At 49.3% G+C, this 17,947-nt stretch overlaps 1 protein-coding gene across 1 annotated transcript; it reads left to right on the top strand.

Moving 5' to 3' along the window:
• The first annotated feature begins 552 nt into the window (after window positions 1-552).
• Window positions 553-17,677, top strand: LOC115833324 (testis-specific protein TEX28-like). The gene is made up of 4 exons (XM_030807417.1): window positions 553-564; window positions 4,749-5,476; window positions 16,565-16,700; window positions 17,321-17,677. Exons 1-4 carry the CDS (start codon window positions 553-555, stop codon window positions 17,675-17,677), a joined length of 1,233 nt encoding a protein of 410 aa, XP_030663277.1.
• Window positions 17,678-17,947: the final 270 nt, after the last annotated feature.

The following is a 17,947-nucleotide window of genomic DNA, read 5'->3' as shown; positions in this document are numbered from 1 at the left end:
GACAGTTGGGGTGTAGAATTTTAGGCTGGGAAATCACTTTTCCCTCAGAATTTCGAAGGCAGCACTTCATTGTCTTTTTTTTTTTTTTTTGAGACAGAGTCTTGCTCTGTTACCCAGGCTGGAGTACAGGGGAGTGATCTCGGCTCACTGCAACCTCTTGGGTTCAAGCGATTCTCTTGCCTCAGCCTCCTGAGTAGCTGGGATTACAGGTGCCCACCACCATGCTCGGCTAATTTTTATTTTTAGTAGAGACAGAGTTTCCTCATGTTGGCCAGGCTGGTCTCAAACTCTTGACTTCAAGTGATCTGCCTGCCTGGGCTTCCCAGAGTGCTGAGATTACAGGTGTGAGCCACCGTGCCCAGCCAGCACTTCATTGTCTTCTAGTTCCCCATGCTGTTGCTGAAGTCTGAAGCCATTCTGACTTCTGATTCTTTGCATGTGACCTATTTTTTCCTCTCTGACAGTTATTCTCTCAGTGTATCGAAGATATCAGTCAACTATCTTCTGGATTGCATTGATGCTATTGAGAAGGCAGCCTGCAGTCTAAAAGTCATGGTTTTAAAGGTAATCAGCTTTTTTTCCTCTGGTTGCTTTTAACATCTTGTGTCGGCCGGGGGCTGTGGCTCATGCTTGTAATCCCAGCACTTTGGGAGGCCGAGGTGGGCGGATCATTTGAGGTCAGGAGTTCCAGACCAGCCTGGCCAACATGGTGAAACACTGTCTCTACTAAAAATACAAAAATTAGCTGGGCATGGTGGTGGGCGCCTGTAATCCCAGCTACTTGGGAGGCTGAGGCAGGAGAATCGCTTGAACCCGGGAGGCAGAGGTTGCAGTGAGCCGAGATCACGCCACTGCACTCCGGCCTGGGCGACAAGAGCGAAACACTTTCAAAAAAAAAAAAAAAAAAATCTTGTGTTCATGTGTGGACTTATTTCTGTCTTCCCTGCTTAGGATTTACTGGGCTTCTTGAATTTGTGAATTTGTGTCTTTCTTCAGTTCTGGAAAGTTCTTAGGGAGTTATCTCTTAAAATGTTGCTGCTGTGGCCGGTCGTAGTGGCTCATGCCTGTAATCCCAGCACTTTGGGAGGCCGAGGTGGGTGGATCACCTGATGTTGAGAGTTCGAGAACAGTCTTGCCAACATGATGAAACCCCATCTCTACTAAAAATACAAAAGAATTAGCTAGCCGTGATGGCACGCGCCTGTAGTCCCAGCTACTCAGGAGGCTGAGGCACGAGAAGTGCTTGAACCCGGGCAGCAGAGGTTGGCAGTGAGCTGAGATTGTGCCACGGCACCCCAGCCTAGGCGACAGAGTGTGACTCCGTTTCCATTTAAAAAAAAAGAAAAATATATATATATTGCTGCTGCTTCATTCTCTGTCTTCTCTCTCTGGAGTGACAATTGGATTTTTGTTAGACCTACTCATGCTACCTTCCATGTCTTCTATTTTTCAAGTTTTCTATTTCTTTGTGCCTCTGTGCTGCATTCTGGATACTTTTTTTCTTTTCTTTTCTTTTCTTCCCCTCCTTCCTTCCTTCCTTCCTTTCTTTCGTCTTTCTTTTTTTGAGATGGTGTTTTGCTCTTGTTGCCCAGGTTGGAGTGCAGTGGCGCGATCTCGGCTCACTGCCACCTCTGCCTCCTGGGTTCAAGCGATTCTCCTCCCTCAGCCTCCCAAGTAGCTGGGATTACAGGTGTCCACCACCATGCCCAGTTAATTTTTTGTATTTTTTAGTAGAGACAGGGTTTCACCATGTTGGTCAGGTTGGCCTCAAACTCCTGACGTCAGGTGATCCACCCACCTTGGCCTCCCAAAATGTTGGGATTACAGGTGTGTGAGCCACCGCACCCGGCCTGGATACTTTCTTTAGCTCCTCTGTGCAATTTACTGATAGTGTCTCCAGCCATATCAAATCTGCCATTAAATCCATCAATTGAACATTTATTTATTTATTATTTATTATTTTTTTGAGACGAAGTCTCACTCTACCGCCCAGGCTGGAGTGCAGTGGCGCGATCTCAGCTCGATGCAACTTCTGCCTCCTGTGTTCAAGCGATTCTCCTGCCTCAGCCTCTCGAGTAGCTGGGACTACAGGCGTGTGCCACCACGCCCGGCTAATTTTTGTATTTTTAGTAGAGATGGGGTTTCATCATGTTGCCCAGGCTGGTCTCGAACTTCTGACCTCAAGTGATCCTCCCACCTTGGCCTCCCAATGTGCTGGGATTACAGGCGTGAACCACCAAGCCCGGCCTTGTTTATTCAATTTTTGAGACAAGGTCTCACTGTGCCACCCAGGCTGGAGTGCAGTGGCATAATCTTGGTTCACTGCAACCTGTACTCCCGGGTTCAGGTGATTCTCCCACCTCAGCCTCCCGAGTAGCTGGGATTACAGGTGTGTGCCACCACGCCTGAGTAATTTTTGTATTTTTATTTTATTTTATTTATTTATTTTTGAGATGAAGTTTCGCTCTTGCCCAGGCTAGAGTGCAATGGCACGTTCTCGGCTCACTGCAACCTCCGCCTTCTGGGTTCAAGCGATTCTCCTGCCTCAGCCTCCCGAGTAGCTGGCATTACAGGCATGCACCACCACGCCTGGCTAATTTTGTATTTTTAGTAGAGATGGGGTTTCTCCATGTTGGTCAGGCTGGTCTTGAACTCCCGACCTCAGGTGATCCACCCGCCTCGGCCTCCCAAAGTGCTGGAATTACAGGTGTGAGCCACCATGCCAGGCATTTGTTGTTGTTGTTGTTGTTTTCTATTTTGTACAGACGGGGTTTCACCATGTTGGCCAGATTGGTTTTGAACTCCTGACCTCAAGTGATCCGCCTGCCTCGGCCTCCCAAAGTGCTGGGATTACAGGCGTGAGCCACTACACCTGGCCTATATTGAACATTTAAATAGTTTGAAAACTGTGAAATCTGGCGTATGTATATAAAGGTGCAGAAAACATTGATGTATGTTTTAAGAAATAACGATAAGGTGAACACACATTTAACCACTACTCAGGCCAGGCACCCCAGCCTCCACAGTCACCCCAATCATAATCCCCTTCTCCCGCCCTAGTGGGAACCACCATCCTGGGATTTCTGTTGCCAACATCCATGCTGCTCTTTATGCTTTCCTGCCTGTGTAGTCATCCCTATATAATATTGTTTAGTTTTGCCTGCTCTTGGAATTTATGTAAATGGAACCATATATAGTATGGATTTTCTGTCTGGTTTCTTTTGTTCAACATTATGCTTGTGAAATGCATTCATGTTTTTCAAGGCTGTAGTTCATTCTCATTGCTGTACAGTAGTATATTGTTGCATATATTACAGTTTACTTACACTTTCTGGGCAGGTGGTTTGTTGCTAGTTGTTGGATATCGGGAACATCAGTGTACTTGTCTCCTGGGAATATTGCCTATGAATGCAGTTGCTGGATCATTTGGTATGCATGTCTTCAACTTTGTGATACTGTCAAGTGCTTTCCTAAGGTGGTTGTAGTACAAATTTTCTTCCCACCAGTAATGATTGAGAGTTCCTGTTGCTCTATATCCTTGCCAGCTCTTATTGTTGTCAGTCTGTCTGAGTTTGACCAATCTACTGGGTACATAGCGGTATCACTTTGCGTTTTAAAAATTGAGGTATAGGCCAGATGCGGTGGCTCACCCCTGTAATCCCAGCACTCTTTGGGAGGCCGAGGCGGGAGCATCACTTGAGGTCAGGAGTTGGAAACCAGCCTGGTCAACATGGTGAAACCCTGTCTCTACTAATAATACAAAAATTAGCTGGGTGTGGTGGTGCACACCTGTGATCCCAGCTACTGAGGAGGCTGAGGCATGAGAATTGCTTTAACCCGGGAGGCGAAGGTTGTAGTGAGCCGAGATTGCACCACTGCACTCCAGCCTGGGTGACAGAGTGTGACTCTGTCTCAAAAAAAAAAAAAAAGTAGAAACAGAACAGAGGCTGCACCTGAGCTGCCCCCCACCTCCCTCTCCTAGCTCCTTGCTCTGGTGGGCTGGGTTCCAGCTATGCTGCTCTTGCCATCTTTATTTTACAGGTAAGAAAACTGAGCCTCAGAGCAGTTTATTAACTTGCTCAAGGTCTCAGAGTGGTGGAGCCAGGATTTGAACTGGGCTCTTTGTCAAAGGCAATGTTAACCCCCTCACCATGTGAGAGACTCATTCTTTTGTGTTACGATAGAATTTTCTGCCGTAGACCGTCAGCTGTATGAGATCAAGGAATGTATCTGGCTTCTGTACCACGTGGTAGGCACTCAGAAAATACGTGTTGAATGAATGATTGGATGAATGAATGAACCTCTTAGGAGGCAAATCTCTCTGCCTAACCCTTCCTGTCTCCCTGGGAGTAGCAATACAGCAAGCTGTAAGGGTTAACGGAAATAAGTTTATGCCATACTTTACAAGAATAGTTCTTTATAAATGAGACCCACAACTGGTAATTTTTGGAAGAGAAAATAGGAGTGCAGTGCAAAAACAGGCAGACGTAGAAGGCAGTCTGGCCACCTGTGGGTCTTAGGCATACATGTGGAGCAAGGAGTCAGACGCTGAAAAGGCGGAGAGAGGGGCCCTGAAGATGAGCATCACCTCCTCAGTCTGTGTCGGGCCCATCTTGAATGCACGAATCTTGCGTGTGTAAGTATCCATGTGTATGTGGAAGTGTTTTATGGAGTCATAACGTGTCCAATTCTCCCACACTTTGCGGCCCACAGAGCACCGTACTGTGATTTCTTGTTTCCCAATGTAGGCGGAACACACCAGGAGCCCCAGCGCAACCCTCCCCTCCAATGTGCCTTCATGCAGGTCCCTGTCATCCAGCGAAGGCGGCCCCAGTGGCCCTTCCAGCCTCTCGGATGGGGGCCTAGCCCACAACTTACAGGATAGTGTCAGGCACCGGATCCTCTACCTCTCAGAGCAGCTGAGAGTGGAGAAGGCCAGTCGGGATGGCAACACTGTGAGCTACCTCAAGCTGGTATCCAAAGCAGACCGCCACCAGGTGCCGCACATCCGGCAGGCCTTTGAGAAGGTGAACCAGCGCACCTCTGCCACCATCGCCCAGATCGAGCACAGGCTCCGCCAGTGTCACCAGCAGCTCCAGGAGCTGGAGGAAGGCTGCAGGCCCAAGGGCTTACTGCTGATGGCAGAAAGCGACCCAGCCAATTGCGAGCCACCCAGCGAGAAGGCCCTGCTTTCAGAGCCCCCCAAGCCAGGTGGGGAAGACGGGCCTGTCAACCTGCCTGATGCCAGCAGACCCTTCACCTTGGAGAGTCGCTTCCAGAGCTTACAGCAGGGGACGCGCTTAGAGACAGAGGATGTGGCCCAGCAACAAAATCTGCTGTTGCAGAAGGTAAAGGAAGAGCTGGAAGAAGCCAAGAGGTTCCACCTCAGCCTCCAGGAGTCCTATCACAGCCTAAAGGAGAGGTCTCTGACTGACCTGCAGCTGTTGCTGGAGTCCCTTCAGGAGGAGAAGTGTAGGTGAGGCCTTGGCTTTGGGGACTGGAAGCAGAGGAGGAACTGCTCCCAGCAGCCACCTATGGGAGGGTGAAAGGGAGCCAGGACAGGAGCCTGGAGAGCCAGGGTGAGGGGCCAGTTGGAAGAGCAGGTCCACGCTTCTCTTAGCGACTGGGCCCTGCAGTGGGGCGAGCCAGCCCTCTCCCTGCAGTCTCACACCTGCCTTGACCCTTGCTGGCGAAAAGGCTCCAGCTCGGCAGCCCCTGCCAGGTGGTTGCAGCGCCACAGCGGCTGGCCCTGACTCTGTGGTGGCAGGAGACAACATGGGGGTGGCAAGAGTCCGCTAGATACCTGGCACTAGTTAGGGAGGTGGCGTCCTTTGGTCGCAGTCGGCTGGGAAGGTGGGAGTCAGGACCAGAATCACCTCGCCAGCTCTGGTCTCTTCACATGTGCTCCTAGCTGAGCTGGGGCACAAGTCGGGTCTCAGATACTTATTTCAAAAATGACTGCCTTCTGGCGAATGCTTTCTCTGCACCATGCAGTAGCTCGATTTTCTTTTTCTTTTTTTTTCTTTTGAGATGGAGTCTCACTCTGTCGCCAGGCTGGAGTGCAGTGGCACGATCTCGGCCCACTGCAACCTCCACCTCCCGGGTTCAAGCTATTCTCCTGCCTCAGCCTCCCGAGTCGCTGGGATTACAGGCACCCGCCAGCATGCCTGGCTACTTTTTGTATTTTTCAGTAGAGATGGGGTTTGGCCTGTTGACCAGGGGTCTCGAACTCCTGACCTGAAGTGATCCACCCGCCTCGGCCTCCCAAAGTGCTGGGGTTACAGGTGTGAGCCCCTACACCTGGCTGGAGGACATTGCTTCTTACCCCATTTCTAATTCCCAAGACCTGCCTTGGCATCAACTCACTGAAGGCTCCACTTGGTGACAAGGAACCAGCTTATTTGGAAACAGGGTCCTTGCAGATGTGATGAGTTAGATTTGGACGAGGTCGTTCTGCAGAGGGGTGGGCCCTAATGCAATGTGACCTGTGTCCTGACAGAAAGGGGAGACGGAGACACAGACACACCCAGAGGGAGAGCACGGTGTGGAGACAGAGGCTGAGGCCGACCTGCCGTGGCAGAAGCCAAGGAAGCCCGCAGATGGGCAGCAGGGCAGAAGCTGGGACAGAGGCCCCGAGCGGAGGCGCCTTCTCGGTCCTTGGCAGAAGCCCGCCCCGCCTGCGCCTTCCTCTCGGACTGCTGGACCCCCAGCCAGGAGAGAGGCCATCTCTGCTGCGAAAGCCACTCAAAGTTTGTAACGCTTTGTGATGGCAGCCACAGGAAACTCCCACGCTCAGCTTGTCCTTTAGGCTCTGCTCTGATGTCCTCTCCTCAAAGGGACTTCCCAGGCTACCACGTTCAAATGGCCTCTTCTTTTATTCTTTTGGAAGCGGGGTTTTTTGAAGTAAAGTTTTTTTTTTTTTTTCAGATGGAGTTTTGCTCTTGTTGCCCAGACTGGAGTGCAATGGCGCGATCTCGGCTCACTGCAACCTCTGCCTCCTGAGTTCAAGCGATTCTCCTGCCTCAGCCTCCCGAGTAGCTGGGATTAGAGGCATGCACCACCACGCCTGGCTAATTTTGTATTTTTAGTAGAGATGGGGTTTCTCCATGTTGGTCAGGCTGGTCTCGAACTCCTGTCCTCAGGTGATCCACCTGCCTCGGCCTCCCAAAATGCTGGGATTACGGGAGTGAGCCACCGCGCCTGGCCTTTTTGAGGTAATTTTATACAGTGAAATTGCATTGAAGTTTAGGCATACAGTTTAACAAGTTTTGACAAAGGTTTACACCTGGGCAAATAAATGCCAATAAAGAGCTTTGCCACCACCCCAGAAAGTACCTTCACACCCTCTTCCAGTGAATGCCCGTCTCCCATAATTGGCCACTGTTCTGGTTTCTGTCACTCTAGCTTCGTCTCCTCTTGAACATCATGTAAGTGGAATCGCACGGCACGCGGTGCTTTGCGTCTGGCTGCTTTTGCTCCGTGGAATTGTTTTGAGATCTACCCAAGCTGTGTGAGTGAGTAGCTCATGGCTTCGTATTGCTTGGCAGGCTTCCATTGCATGGAGACGCTGCAGGTTGCTTATGCCCTGGTCCGCTGCCAGTTGGGGCAACTGAATAAAGCTGCTACGAACGTTCTCACCCAAGTCTTTCTGTGAACATATGCTTTCATATATGGAATTGCTAGATAACAGAGAAGTGTTATGTGTCTTAGTCCCACTTTCTGTTGCTGTAACAGAGTACCTCAGGCTGGGTAGTTTATAAAGAAAGGAAGTTCAATGTCAAGGCGCTGGCAGCTGGTGAGGACCTCTGTACTGCATCATCCTATGGCAGAAGGCAGAAGGGCAAGAGGGCGTGAGAGAGCGAGCGGGGGCCAAACTTTCATGATAACAATATTAATATTAATCGCCTCTTACCAGTCCCACCCCTTAACACCATCACATGGCCATTAAATTTCAACATGAGTTTTGGGGGGGACATGTACACCATAGCAGTATGCTTAGCCTTTTAAGAAAGAGGAAGGCTGGGCGCGGTGGCTCAGCCCTGTAATCCCAGCACTTTGGGAGGCTGAGGCAGGTGGATCACCTGAGGTCGGGAGTTCGAGACCAGCCTGACCAACATGGAGTAAACCCTGTCTCTACTAAAAATACAAAATTAGCCAGGCGTGGTGGCACATGCCTGTAATCCCAGCTACTCGGGAGGCTGACGCAGGAGAATCGCTTGAACTCAGGAGGCGGAGGTTGCGGTGAGCCGAGATCGTGCCATTGCACTCCAGCCTGGGCAACGAGTGAAACTCCATCTCAAAAAAAAAAAAAAAAAAAAGAAAAGAAAAAAAAAGAGGAACTGTTTTCCAACATGGTTATACCATTTTACAGTCCTGCTAGGAGTGTATAAGAGTTCCAGTTGCCAACGTTTGGCAAGATCAGTCTTTTAAATTTCAGCCTCTTAAGTTCAGCCACAACTTGGTGAAATTAGACTCCAAAATTTCATCACCCTAGCCCATGTTCTGTCAACCTTGGCACTGTCGACATTTTGGCCCAGATGATTCTCTGTTGTGCGGGGCTGTCCTGTACATTCTAGGATGATGAGCAGCATCCCTGGTCTCCACTTACTTGATGCCAGTGGTGCCGTGAATTAATTACCTGATGCTGCCGTGACAAATTGCCCCCAACTTCATGGCTTAAAATAACAGAAAGTGATTCTCTCACAGTCCTGGAGGCTAGAAGGCTGAAATCAGTTTCACTGGGCTGAAATCAGGCGAGGACACACTGTCATTGGAGGCTCTAGGGGACAAACTGATCTTTGCCTCTTCCAGTTTCTGGTGGCTGCCAAATTCCTTAATTTTGTGGCCACATCATTCCAGTCCTGAAGGGCAGCATCTTCAAACCTGTGTTCTGTCTTCACATGACATTCTCGTCTGTGCGTGTCTAATGTCCTTTTGCCTCTCTCTCATACATGTGATTGCATTTAGGGCCACCAGGATAATCTAGGATAATCTTTGCATCTCAATACCCTTAAACTCACCACTTCTGGAAAGCCCCCTTTTTGTCCATAGAAGGTAACATTCACAGTTTCCAAGGATTATGACATAGATATCTTTTGCGGGGGGGCTTTTTTTGTTTTTTTTTTAAGACAGAGTCTCGCTCTGTCACCCAGGCTGGAGTGCAGTGGCATGATCTTGGCTCACTGCAACCTCCGCCTCCGGGGTTCAAGCAATTCTCCTGCCTCAGCCTCCCAAGTAGCTGGGACTACAAGCGCGTGCCACCACACCCAACTAATTTTTTGTATTTTTAATAGAGACGGGGTTTCACCCTGTTGCCCAGGGTGGTCTCGAACTCCTGAGCTCAGGCAAGCTGCCCACCACAGCCTCACAAAGTGCTGGGGTTACAGATGTGAGCCACCGTGCCAGCCTAGGGGGGCAATTTTAGCCTACTGTGCCCCACCTATTTGTAACAACCAGAAGTGTCTCTCCAGAGATTGCCAAATGTCCCTTGGCGGGCGGGGCGGCAAATCGCTCCTGGTTGAGAACCACTATCCTAGCCCATGAAACTAGTGGGTGTGACCCTGTCTCTCATGATTAATGATGCTGAACCCCTTTTCATGTGCTTATCAGCCAACAAGTCTTTGGCTTGTTTTCAACTTGGATTGCCTTTTTATTGTTGAGTTGTCAGAGCTCTTTATATACTCCGGACCAGTCTTTGTCACTCCCCTACTTTTTCCTTTCTCGCAGCACTCACTGCCTGAACTGCTCTCCCTTGTGTAGGTATTCATTTGTGTTGTATTGTTCTCGTCAAAATATCAGCACATTCAGGTCGGCCACTGTGTCTAAGTGACTGCCCAAAGACATGTTGGCACATGATGGCTGTTCTGTGAGTACCTGTTTCGTGGATCAGTCTGGATGCTTCTTTTCCTCCCTTCCTGAAGGGACCCAGCTCGCCCTCTGGGCTGCCTCCCTCCTCCATGTATGTCAGAACTCTATCTGCTGTGTCTTGGGAACATCAGGGCAGGGTCAGGAGGGCTGATTCTGGATTTAGGCCTGGCCCAGCCTCCTCTCTGCCAGGTATTTACTGAATTACCTTGGACAAGGTGCTTCAAGTGTGCAATCCTCAGTTTTCACACTGTAACACGGAGGTAATAATGATCCCACTATTGTTGGAACTGTTGTGAGAATTAATTAATACTTGTGTGTAAGCCCCAAGTAGATGCTGATGGAACTGAATTTACAATTCCTTTCTGCTTCCTATCTGCAAACTAAGTCCTTGAAAGATCGTAAAGAAAAATTGGGCCAGATGTGGTGGCTTATGGCTGTAATCCCAGTGCTTTGGGGGGTCGAGGCAGGAGGATTGCTTGAGTCCAGGAGTTTGAGACCAGCTTGGGTAACAAAGTGAGACCATATCTCTGCAAAAAAATTTAAAAGTATTAACTGGACTTGGTGGCACATGCCTGTAGTCCCTGCTACATGGGAGGCTGAGACAGGAGGATCGCTTGAGCCCGAGAGTTTTATGTTGCAGTGAGGTATGATTGTGCCACTGTACTCCAGCCTGGGTGATAGAGGACAGAGTGAGACCTTGTCTCAAAAAAAAAAAAGAAAGAAAGAAAAAGAAAGAGAAAGAGAAGGAAGAAAGAAGGAAAGAAAGAGAAAGAAAGAAAGAAAGAAAGAAGAAAGAAGGAAAGAAAGAAGAAAGAAAGAAAGAAAGAAAGAAAAAAGTAAGTTGTTGATGGCTTTTTTTTTTGAGATGGTGTCTTGCTCTGTTGCCCAGGCTGGAGGGAGTGCAGTGGCTCGATCTCAGCTCACTGCAACCTCTGTGTCCCGGATTCAAGTGATTCTCCTGTCTCAGCCTCCTGAGTAGCTGAGATTACAGGCATGCACCACCACGCCCAGCTAATTTTTGTATTTTTTAGTAGAGACGGGGTTTCATGATGTTGGCCAGGCTGGTCTCCAACTCCTAATCTCAAATGATCCACCTGCCTTGGCCTCCCAAAGTGCTGTGATTACAGGCGTGAGCCACCACTCCCGGCCAATGACTCTTGATAATTCATCAATGGAGTACCCTAGGTTGATGAGCTCAGGGATTTGGCCAAGATCTCAACCTGACCCTGCCTTCCTCTTCTTTCCCTGAGTCAATGCCTCCTGGGTTTGTCATTCCTGCTGCCCTCTCCTCTCCAAAGCATTACAGTGCCCCACTACCCCTTACTTGGTTGTCTGTCATTTTCTAGCAGCTTCTCTAGGACCGTCTCCACATATCTGATGATCTTGTCCATCTCTCATTCAGAAATTGCTGGTAGAGGTTCAGAGATAAGAAGCTACTCAAGTCAGAAAGCGGATTGGTGGTTGCCAGGGACTGGGGTGATGGGGAATGGGGAGTGACTGCTAAATAGTATTTTTTCAAGGGGGGTGATGAAAATGTCTTGGAACAATTTTTTTTTTTTTTTTGAGACAAGAGTCTCGCTCTGTTGCCAGGCTGGAGTGCAGTGACATGATCTCGGCTCACTGCAACCTCTGCCTCCCAGGTTCAAGCGATTCTCCTGCCTCAGCCTCCCGAGTAGCTGGGACTACAGGTGCGCACCACCATGCCCAGCTATTTTTGTATTTTTAGTAGAGACGGGGTTTCACCATGTTGGCCAGGCGGTCTTGATCTCTTGACCTCGTGATCCGCCCCCTCGGCCTCCCAAAGAGCTGGGATTACAGGCGTGACTGCAGCCGGCCAATGTGCTGGAACTATTAATAGCCACGGTGGTTGCACAACACCACATGTGCTAAATGCCACTGAATTGTTCACCTTAAAATAATTCATTTTATGTTACATGAAATTTACCTCAATAAAAATTGAATAAAAAAGAAGCTGCTCAGGTGCCGAGTACGCAAAACTTTCACTCTTGCTTTGTATTTCTGGCTGTATCCGCAAGTGGGCAGTCGCGAAATTTTCTTATAGCTTCTCTTGTCATATTGAAAATGCCCTGAAGTGAATATGCCAGGTCTCCATGCTTTTCTTTCCCTTCTGGACACCAGGTCCTTGAGGGCATCCAGACCCTAGCTCCTCTGTCCCAAGAATGTCCTGGTATGTTTCGCTTTCAGACAAGGCTCGGAGATAACAGGCTATGGTTACTAGAGGCTTCAGTGTTGCTCTGCGACCTCTCAGCCCCAGGGACCCAGTCTCGGGCTGACTTTCCTCAAGGTATCTGCTTAGGCCTTTGTTGCAGGCTTTTGGGTCGTGTTAACTTGAAGGCACAAGATCTTCCATTTTTCCCCCGACTTCTCCTCCATGTCAGAGCATGCTGCATCTTTGGATCTCTGAGGAGGTCTGACCTAAGGTCTGATCTGTTCTCTGAACTGGTTCCTCTCATTCTTATTGTGTTGAAGCAAAGCACAGACATTATATCAGTTCATCTGTAAATATTTCAGTGTGAACCTGAAATATGGATCATTTTGTTAACATAGCCTAAATGCCATACAAAAATGTTTTAAAACAAGTCCACAATGTTAAATATGCAGTCACTGTCACCTTATTGCCTCACACATGCCATCATTCCTTTTTATTTCTGAAGGATTTTTTTTTTCTTTTTTTGTGAGATGGAGTCTCACCCCGTCGCCCAGCTTGGAGTGCAATGGTGAGATCTTGGCTCACTGCAACCTCTGCCTCCCAGGTTCAAGTGATTCCCCTGCCTCAGCCTCCTGAGTAGCTGGGATTACGGGCATGTGCCACCATGCCCGGCTAATTTTTGTATCTTTAGTGGAGACGGGGTTTCACCATGTTGGCCAGGCCGGTCTTGAACTCCTGACCTCGTGATCCGCCTGCCTCGGCCTCCCAAAGTGCTGGGATTACAGGCGTGAGCCACCACGCCCGGCCCTGAAGGATATTTTTTGCTGGACATAGAATTCTAAGTTGGCACTTAATTTTTGGAAATAATAAGCATTTTGAACAAATCATTCCCTTCTGACTTTCATGGTTTCTGTTGAAAAGGCAGCTGCCAGTCTTCTTGTTGCTCCTTGGATCACAGTTTTGTTTTCCTCAGGCTCCTTTTAAGATCTTTTGTTTTTCTTTGTTGTTTAGTGGTTTTGCTATGATGATGTTTGGTGTGATTTCTTTCTCTTCTTTTTTGTGCCGCTGACCCTCCCCTTGGTGTGATTTTCTTTGCATTCATCCCGCTTGGGCTTCGCATTGCCACTTGGGTTTATGGCTTGATGTTTTTTGTCAATTTTGGACATTTTCAGCCATTATATTTTCAAATAGTGATTCTGCCCTAGTCTCTCATTTCTCCCCTTCTAAGGCCCCAGTTACATGTATGTTCGACCTTTCCACTGTAACCCTACATCCTCTGGATTCCTGTGTGAGCCATCCTGGCGATCTTCCTCCCACTTTGGCTTCTGTTTTGTTGGCTCTTCCCCAGCTCCCCAGGGCCCTTGCTTTGGCACAGTTGCTCAGAGCGAGCTCATCCATCTCAGCCACATGTACCGATTGCACCCGGGCTATTGACCCCTCCTACAGCTGTTTCTCCATCTCAGACGTTTCCTCCAAGTTGCAGGCCATGATTAGGCTCTAGCTCAATTTGCCAAAAGCAAATTCTCAGAAATGATCAAGAATATACTCTTTCTGGCTGGGCCCAATGGCTCACGCCTGTAATCCCAGCACTTTGGGAGGCCGAGGCAGGTGGGTCACCTGAGGTCAGGAGTTGGAGACCAGCCTGGCCAACATGGTGAAACCCTGTCTCTAGTAAAAATACAAAAATTAGCCGGGCATGATGGCGCATACTGTAGTCCCAGCTACTCAGGAGGCCGAGGCAGGAAAATCACTTGAACCCGGGAGGCGGAGGTTGCGGCAAGCCAAGATCGTGCCACTGCACTCCAGCCTGGGCAAACAGAAGGAGATCCGTCTCAAAAACAAAACAAAACAAAACACTATTTTGAAAAAAAAATAAAGTTTAGAACACTTTGTGTTGGAGAGGGTGGTCTTAACACCTTTGGTCTGTCTTGAGGGTGTCTGGGTTGACTGGTCATTGTTTTGTCTTCATAAGAGCATTCTCCAGAGTTGTCCATTTGCCTCTGTGACTGTAGGAGGTGGAGAGAGAGGGGTCCTTGACCAAGGAAGAGTAGGGAGCGCGGCTGCCAGAGGGCCAGGAGATGGGGGCCAGAGAGAAGGGGAGACTGAGAGAATATCCTTACGAAAATATTGTTTACTAACATCTGAATAGGCTCTTCAAGAATGCATTGAAGAATATCTTCATGTATCTTTACCAATACATTGATGAAGATTGACTTCATATTCCCGAGGACAGTTAAATCTTGAATGTTCTCGCAGCTACATCATTCATGTAAATGGAAAGACAGTAATGAGGAATCTATTTTCGGGGTGACCATCCTGCCGACCCACTCCCCCTCTCTGTGAGCAGTAGCCTAGTCCATGTTGTCCACCGACTCTCTTCTTAACAGGGACCTGGGGCAGAGACAAATGGAATATTCCTTGAAATGCTGCAAGGAACCAGCTTTTGACAAATTGGCTTTCAACAAATGAGCTGTCAGCTTATTCAGTGCCCAGGGGATTTCTCCGTGTGGGTGTTGGTCAAGTCCTTGGAGTGGGACCGAATAGAAGTCGTCACTGTTTTCCCCGTCTCTGTCAGCACCACCGTTTAGACCTCCTGCACCTGAGGCCTGCCGCCACCCTCCTGGGCCTCCTGGGGCGGCAGCCCTGCCAGTCTATGGGTTGCATCACTCTCCGGTGCCTTCTCTCTTCTACGTAAGCGGTGGTGCCAGAGCCCCCTCACTGGCCCCCTGGCCTCTGTCCTTCTGGCCTGTTCTTTGTGGTGCCAAAAGGGGAACTTTGTAGAAGTTTTTAAATTATGAAGTATTTCAAGCAAAGGGAAAATGTACAGGATAACATAATTAACAGCCCAAGCTTTCTGAAATCTTAACATTTGCCATATTCACTTCAAATCTTATTTTTTTAGGAAATAAAACTTTAAAATATTCCGTTGAAGCCCTCATTACCCCTTTCCAGCACCATCTCCCTTCCTTGCTATTCTGGCCTCGCTATACTGGCCTCGCCATTCTCATTTGGGTGCTTATCTTTTCCATGCATGGTTTTATACTTTTACTACTTATATACACAACAGGTAGTGATTGTTTTCTTTTAGAGATGGGGTCCCAGTCTGCTGCCCAGGCTGGAGTGCAGTGCCGTGATGGCAGCTCACTGCAGCTCGAACCCTGGACTCAAGAGGTCCTCCTGCCTCAGCCTCCAGAGTAGCTGAGACTACAGGCGCATGCCACCACACCTAGATAATTAAATTTTTTTTTTTTTGTAAGACAGGGTCTCACTGTATTGCCCAGACTGGTCTTGAATTCCTCGTGGCCTCAAACAATCCCCTTGCCTTGGCCTCCCAAAGGGCTGGGATTGCAACTGTGAACCACTGCACCTGGCCTGCTTGTGGTTTTTTAACAGCTCTATTGAGATATAATTTACATATTATAAAATACACCATTTTAACTACATTTCAATGGTTTTTAGTAAATTTACTGATTGTGCAACTATTGCCATGATTCACTTTTCTCTTTTTGTTTAAATAACAGCTCTATTGAGATATAATTCACATCCCATAAAATTCACGATTTTAAAGTGTACAATTCACAGGTTTTTAGTATATTCACAGAGTTGTTCAGCCATCACCACTATCTAATTCGACAATATTCTCTTTTTTTTTTTTTTTTTGAGACGGAGTCTCGCTCTGTCGCCCCGGCTAGAGTGCAGTGGTGTGAACTCTGCTCACTGCAAGCTCCCCCTCCCGGGTTCACGCCATTCTCCTGCCTCAGCCTCCCGAGTAGCTGGGACTACGGGCGTCTGCCACCACGGCTGGCTAATTTTATTTTGTATTTTTAGTAGAGACGGGGTTTCACCGTGTTAGCCAGGATGGTCTCGATCTCCTGACCTCGTGATCCACCCGCCTTGGCCTCCCAAAGTGCTGGGATTACAGGCGTGAGCCACCGTGCCCCGGTCCTACCATATTTTCACCAGCCCCAAAGCAACCCTGTACTCATTAGCAGCCACTGCCCATCCCCCACCCCCAGCCCGTGGCACCCACTAATCTGCTTTCTGTCTCTATGGATTTGCCTATTCTGGACATTTCGTAACTAATGGAATTGTACTGGAATCTGTGGTCTTTTGTGACTTTTCAATCCTTATAGTCACCATGTTTCTATAGAGTAACTGCAGGCTAAACTGCAGGCTGGACTTCATGCTCAACACTGGTCCCGGGGGATTTGCGGAACCGAAGCGCACACAGCGATAGTTCACACTGTCATTTCTACAACCTCTCGTCTGTGGCTATTTTTGTAAAGCTGTTACAAAGGAGTAACTACATATAAAATATATATGAATATTGGTGTGCGTGTGGCTGGCGTTGTGTTTGGGGTGTTCCCAGGCAGACCTGGAGTGGGAGACAGGCTTTCCCTAGAGCCTGGGGAGGGAGGAGGAAGGCAGAAGCTGAACCCAAATCTAGTCTAGGTCAGGACCGCTCGCTGTTGGCATGAGCTCTGAGCGAGGCACTGAAGGAATCTTACTTTCTCTTTTGCTCCCAAGACAAGCACTGATGGAAGAACAGGTGAATGGTCGCCTGCAGGGACAGCTGAATGAGATTTACAACCTCCAATACAATCTGGCCTGCAGCGAAGAGAGAATGGCCTATCTATCCTATGAGAGAGCCAAGGAAATATGGGTGAGAACCTCCTGGGGGAGCCTTGTGAGAAGACTGCAGGGATGAGCGAATCCATTCTGATACCCCCAAACCAAAGCAAGACACGGGTCCTCGAGCTGCCCGCTCCTGAGGGTTGAATGGCCACACACGTTTGTTTCAGAGCTAGCAGCATCTGATCTTTACACTCACGCTCTGCTTCCCACCATCTGGCTGAGCTGCTTTTGCCACTCTGGTGCTGCAGTGCTCCCCCCGTGAACCTCTGACTCGGGAGATCTGGGGTGGAGCTGCTTCTGCTGCGGCTGCAGGTGTAGGGAGCGCCCTCTCAGGACCCCTCCTTAGACCTGGCTTCCCTCTCCTCACTTTTCCATTCCCATAGCGCCCACCCCCGTCCCTGGGTAGCTGTGTCTTGACCAGGTCCTCAGCTTTGGGAGACAGTGGATGGGGGAGTGCAGCCGGGTCAGATGAAGCTTTCCCCGTTGCTGGAGAGCCTGCGCCCTCCCCTCTGCCCTGAATGTGCTCTAGGCTGTCCGCTTCCCTCCTCGAATACCCACCCCACAGTGCTTTCTGCTCACCCCTAAGAACTCAATAAACGACCACAGCTCTGTGCTGACTTCTGGTGCGTGCATTTTCGTCTCCTGCAGGAGATCATGGAGACCTTCAATAGCCGAATATCCAAGCTGGAGATGCTACAGCAAGTCACCCAACTGGAGGCAGCGGAGCACCTCCAAAGCCGTCCCCCGCAGATGTTGTTCAAGTTCATGAGTCTGCTCCTCTCGCTGGCAACCGTCCTCTTGGTCTTTGTCTCCACCTTGTGTACCTGCCCCTCGTCACTGATCAGCTCACGCCTGTGCGCTTGCACCACGCTGATGCTGATCGGGCTTGGGGTCCTGGCCTGGCAGAGGTGGCATGCCATCCCTGCCACAGACTGGCAGGAATGGGTCCCCTCCAGGTGTAGACTGTACTCCAAGGACTCTGGGCCTCAAGCAGATGGACCTTAAGGGGCCAGGAGGGCCACCTGCCTTAGCTTGCTAGCTCCCTCCCTCCTCCTGGGTGTTGAGGGCATCCAGCAAGCCCTCCACAGCTCTTGCTTGCCGATTATGTAACCATCAGCCTGGTGAAATGGATATAGACGCCCACCTGCCTCACACTTCCATTTTGCCAGGATCCTTTCACGCCATCGGTAGACATGAGGCTCGAGAAAACTTAAAGTCTAGGAAGCGCTCTCTCCTCTTTATCCCCCTTGCACCCTCTCGAGACCCAGTGCCTGC

Source organism: Nomascus leucogenys, chromosome X, assembly GCF_006542625.1.
Source record: "Nomascus leucogenys isolate Asia chromosome X, Asia_NLE_v1, whole genome shotgun sequence".
NCBI lineage: Eukaryota > Metazoa > Chordata > Mammalia > Primates > Hylobatidae > Nomascus > Nomascus leucogenys.
This window is presented reverse-complemented; position numbering and strand designations above follow the sequence as displayed.

What these genes read in the sequence shown, in the direction of transcription:
- LOC115833324 (XM_030807417.1), top strand. An exon ending in CTTCAGGAGGAGAAGTGTAG is followed by an intron (nt 5,477 to 16,564) that starts GTGAGGCCTTGG and finishes TTTGCTCCCAAG; the next exon opens with ACAAGCACTGATGGAAGAAC. An exon ending in AGAGAGCCAAGGAAATATGG is followed by an intron (nt 16,701 to 17,320) that starts GTGAGAACCTCC and finishes CGTCTCCTGCAG; the next exon opens with GAGATCATGGAGACCTTCAA.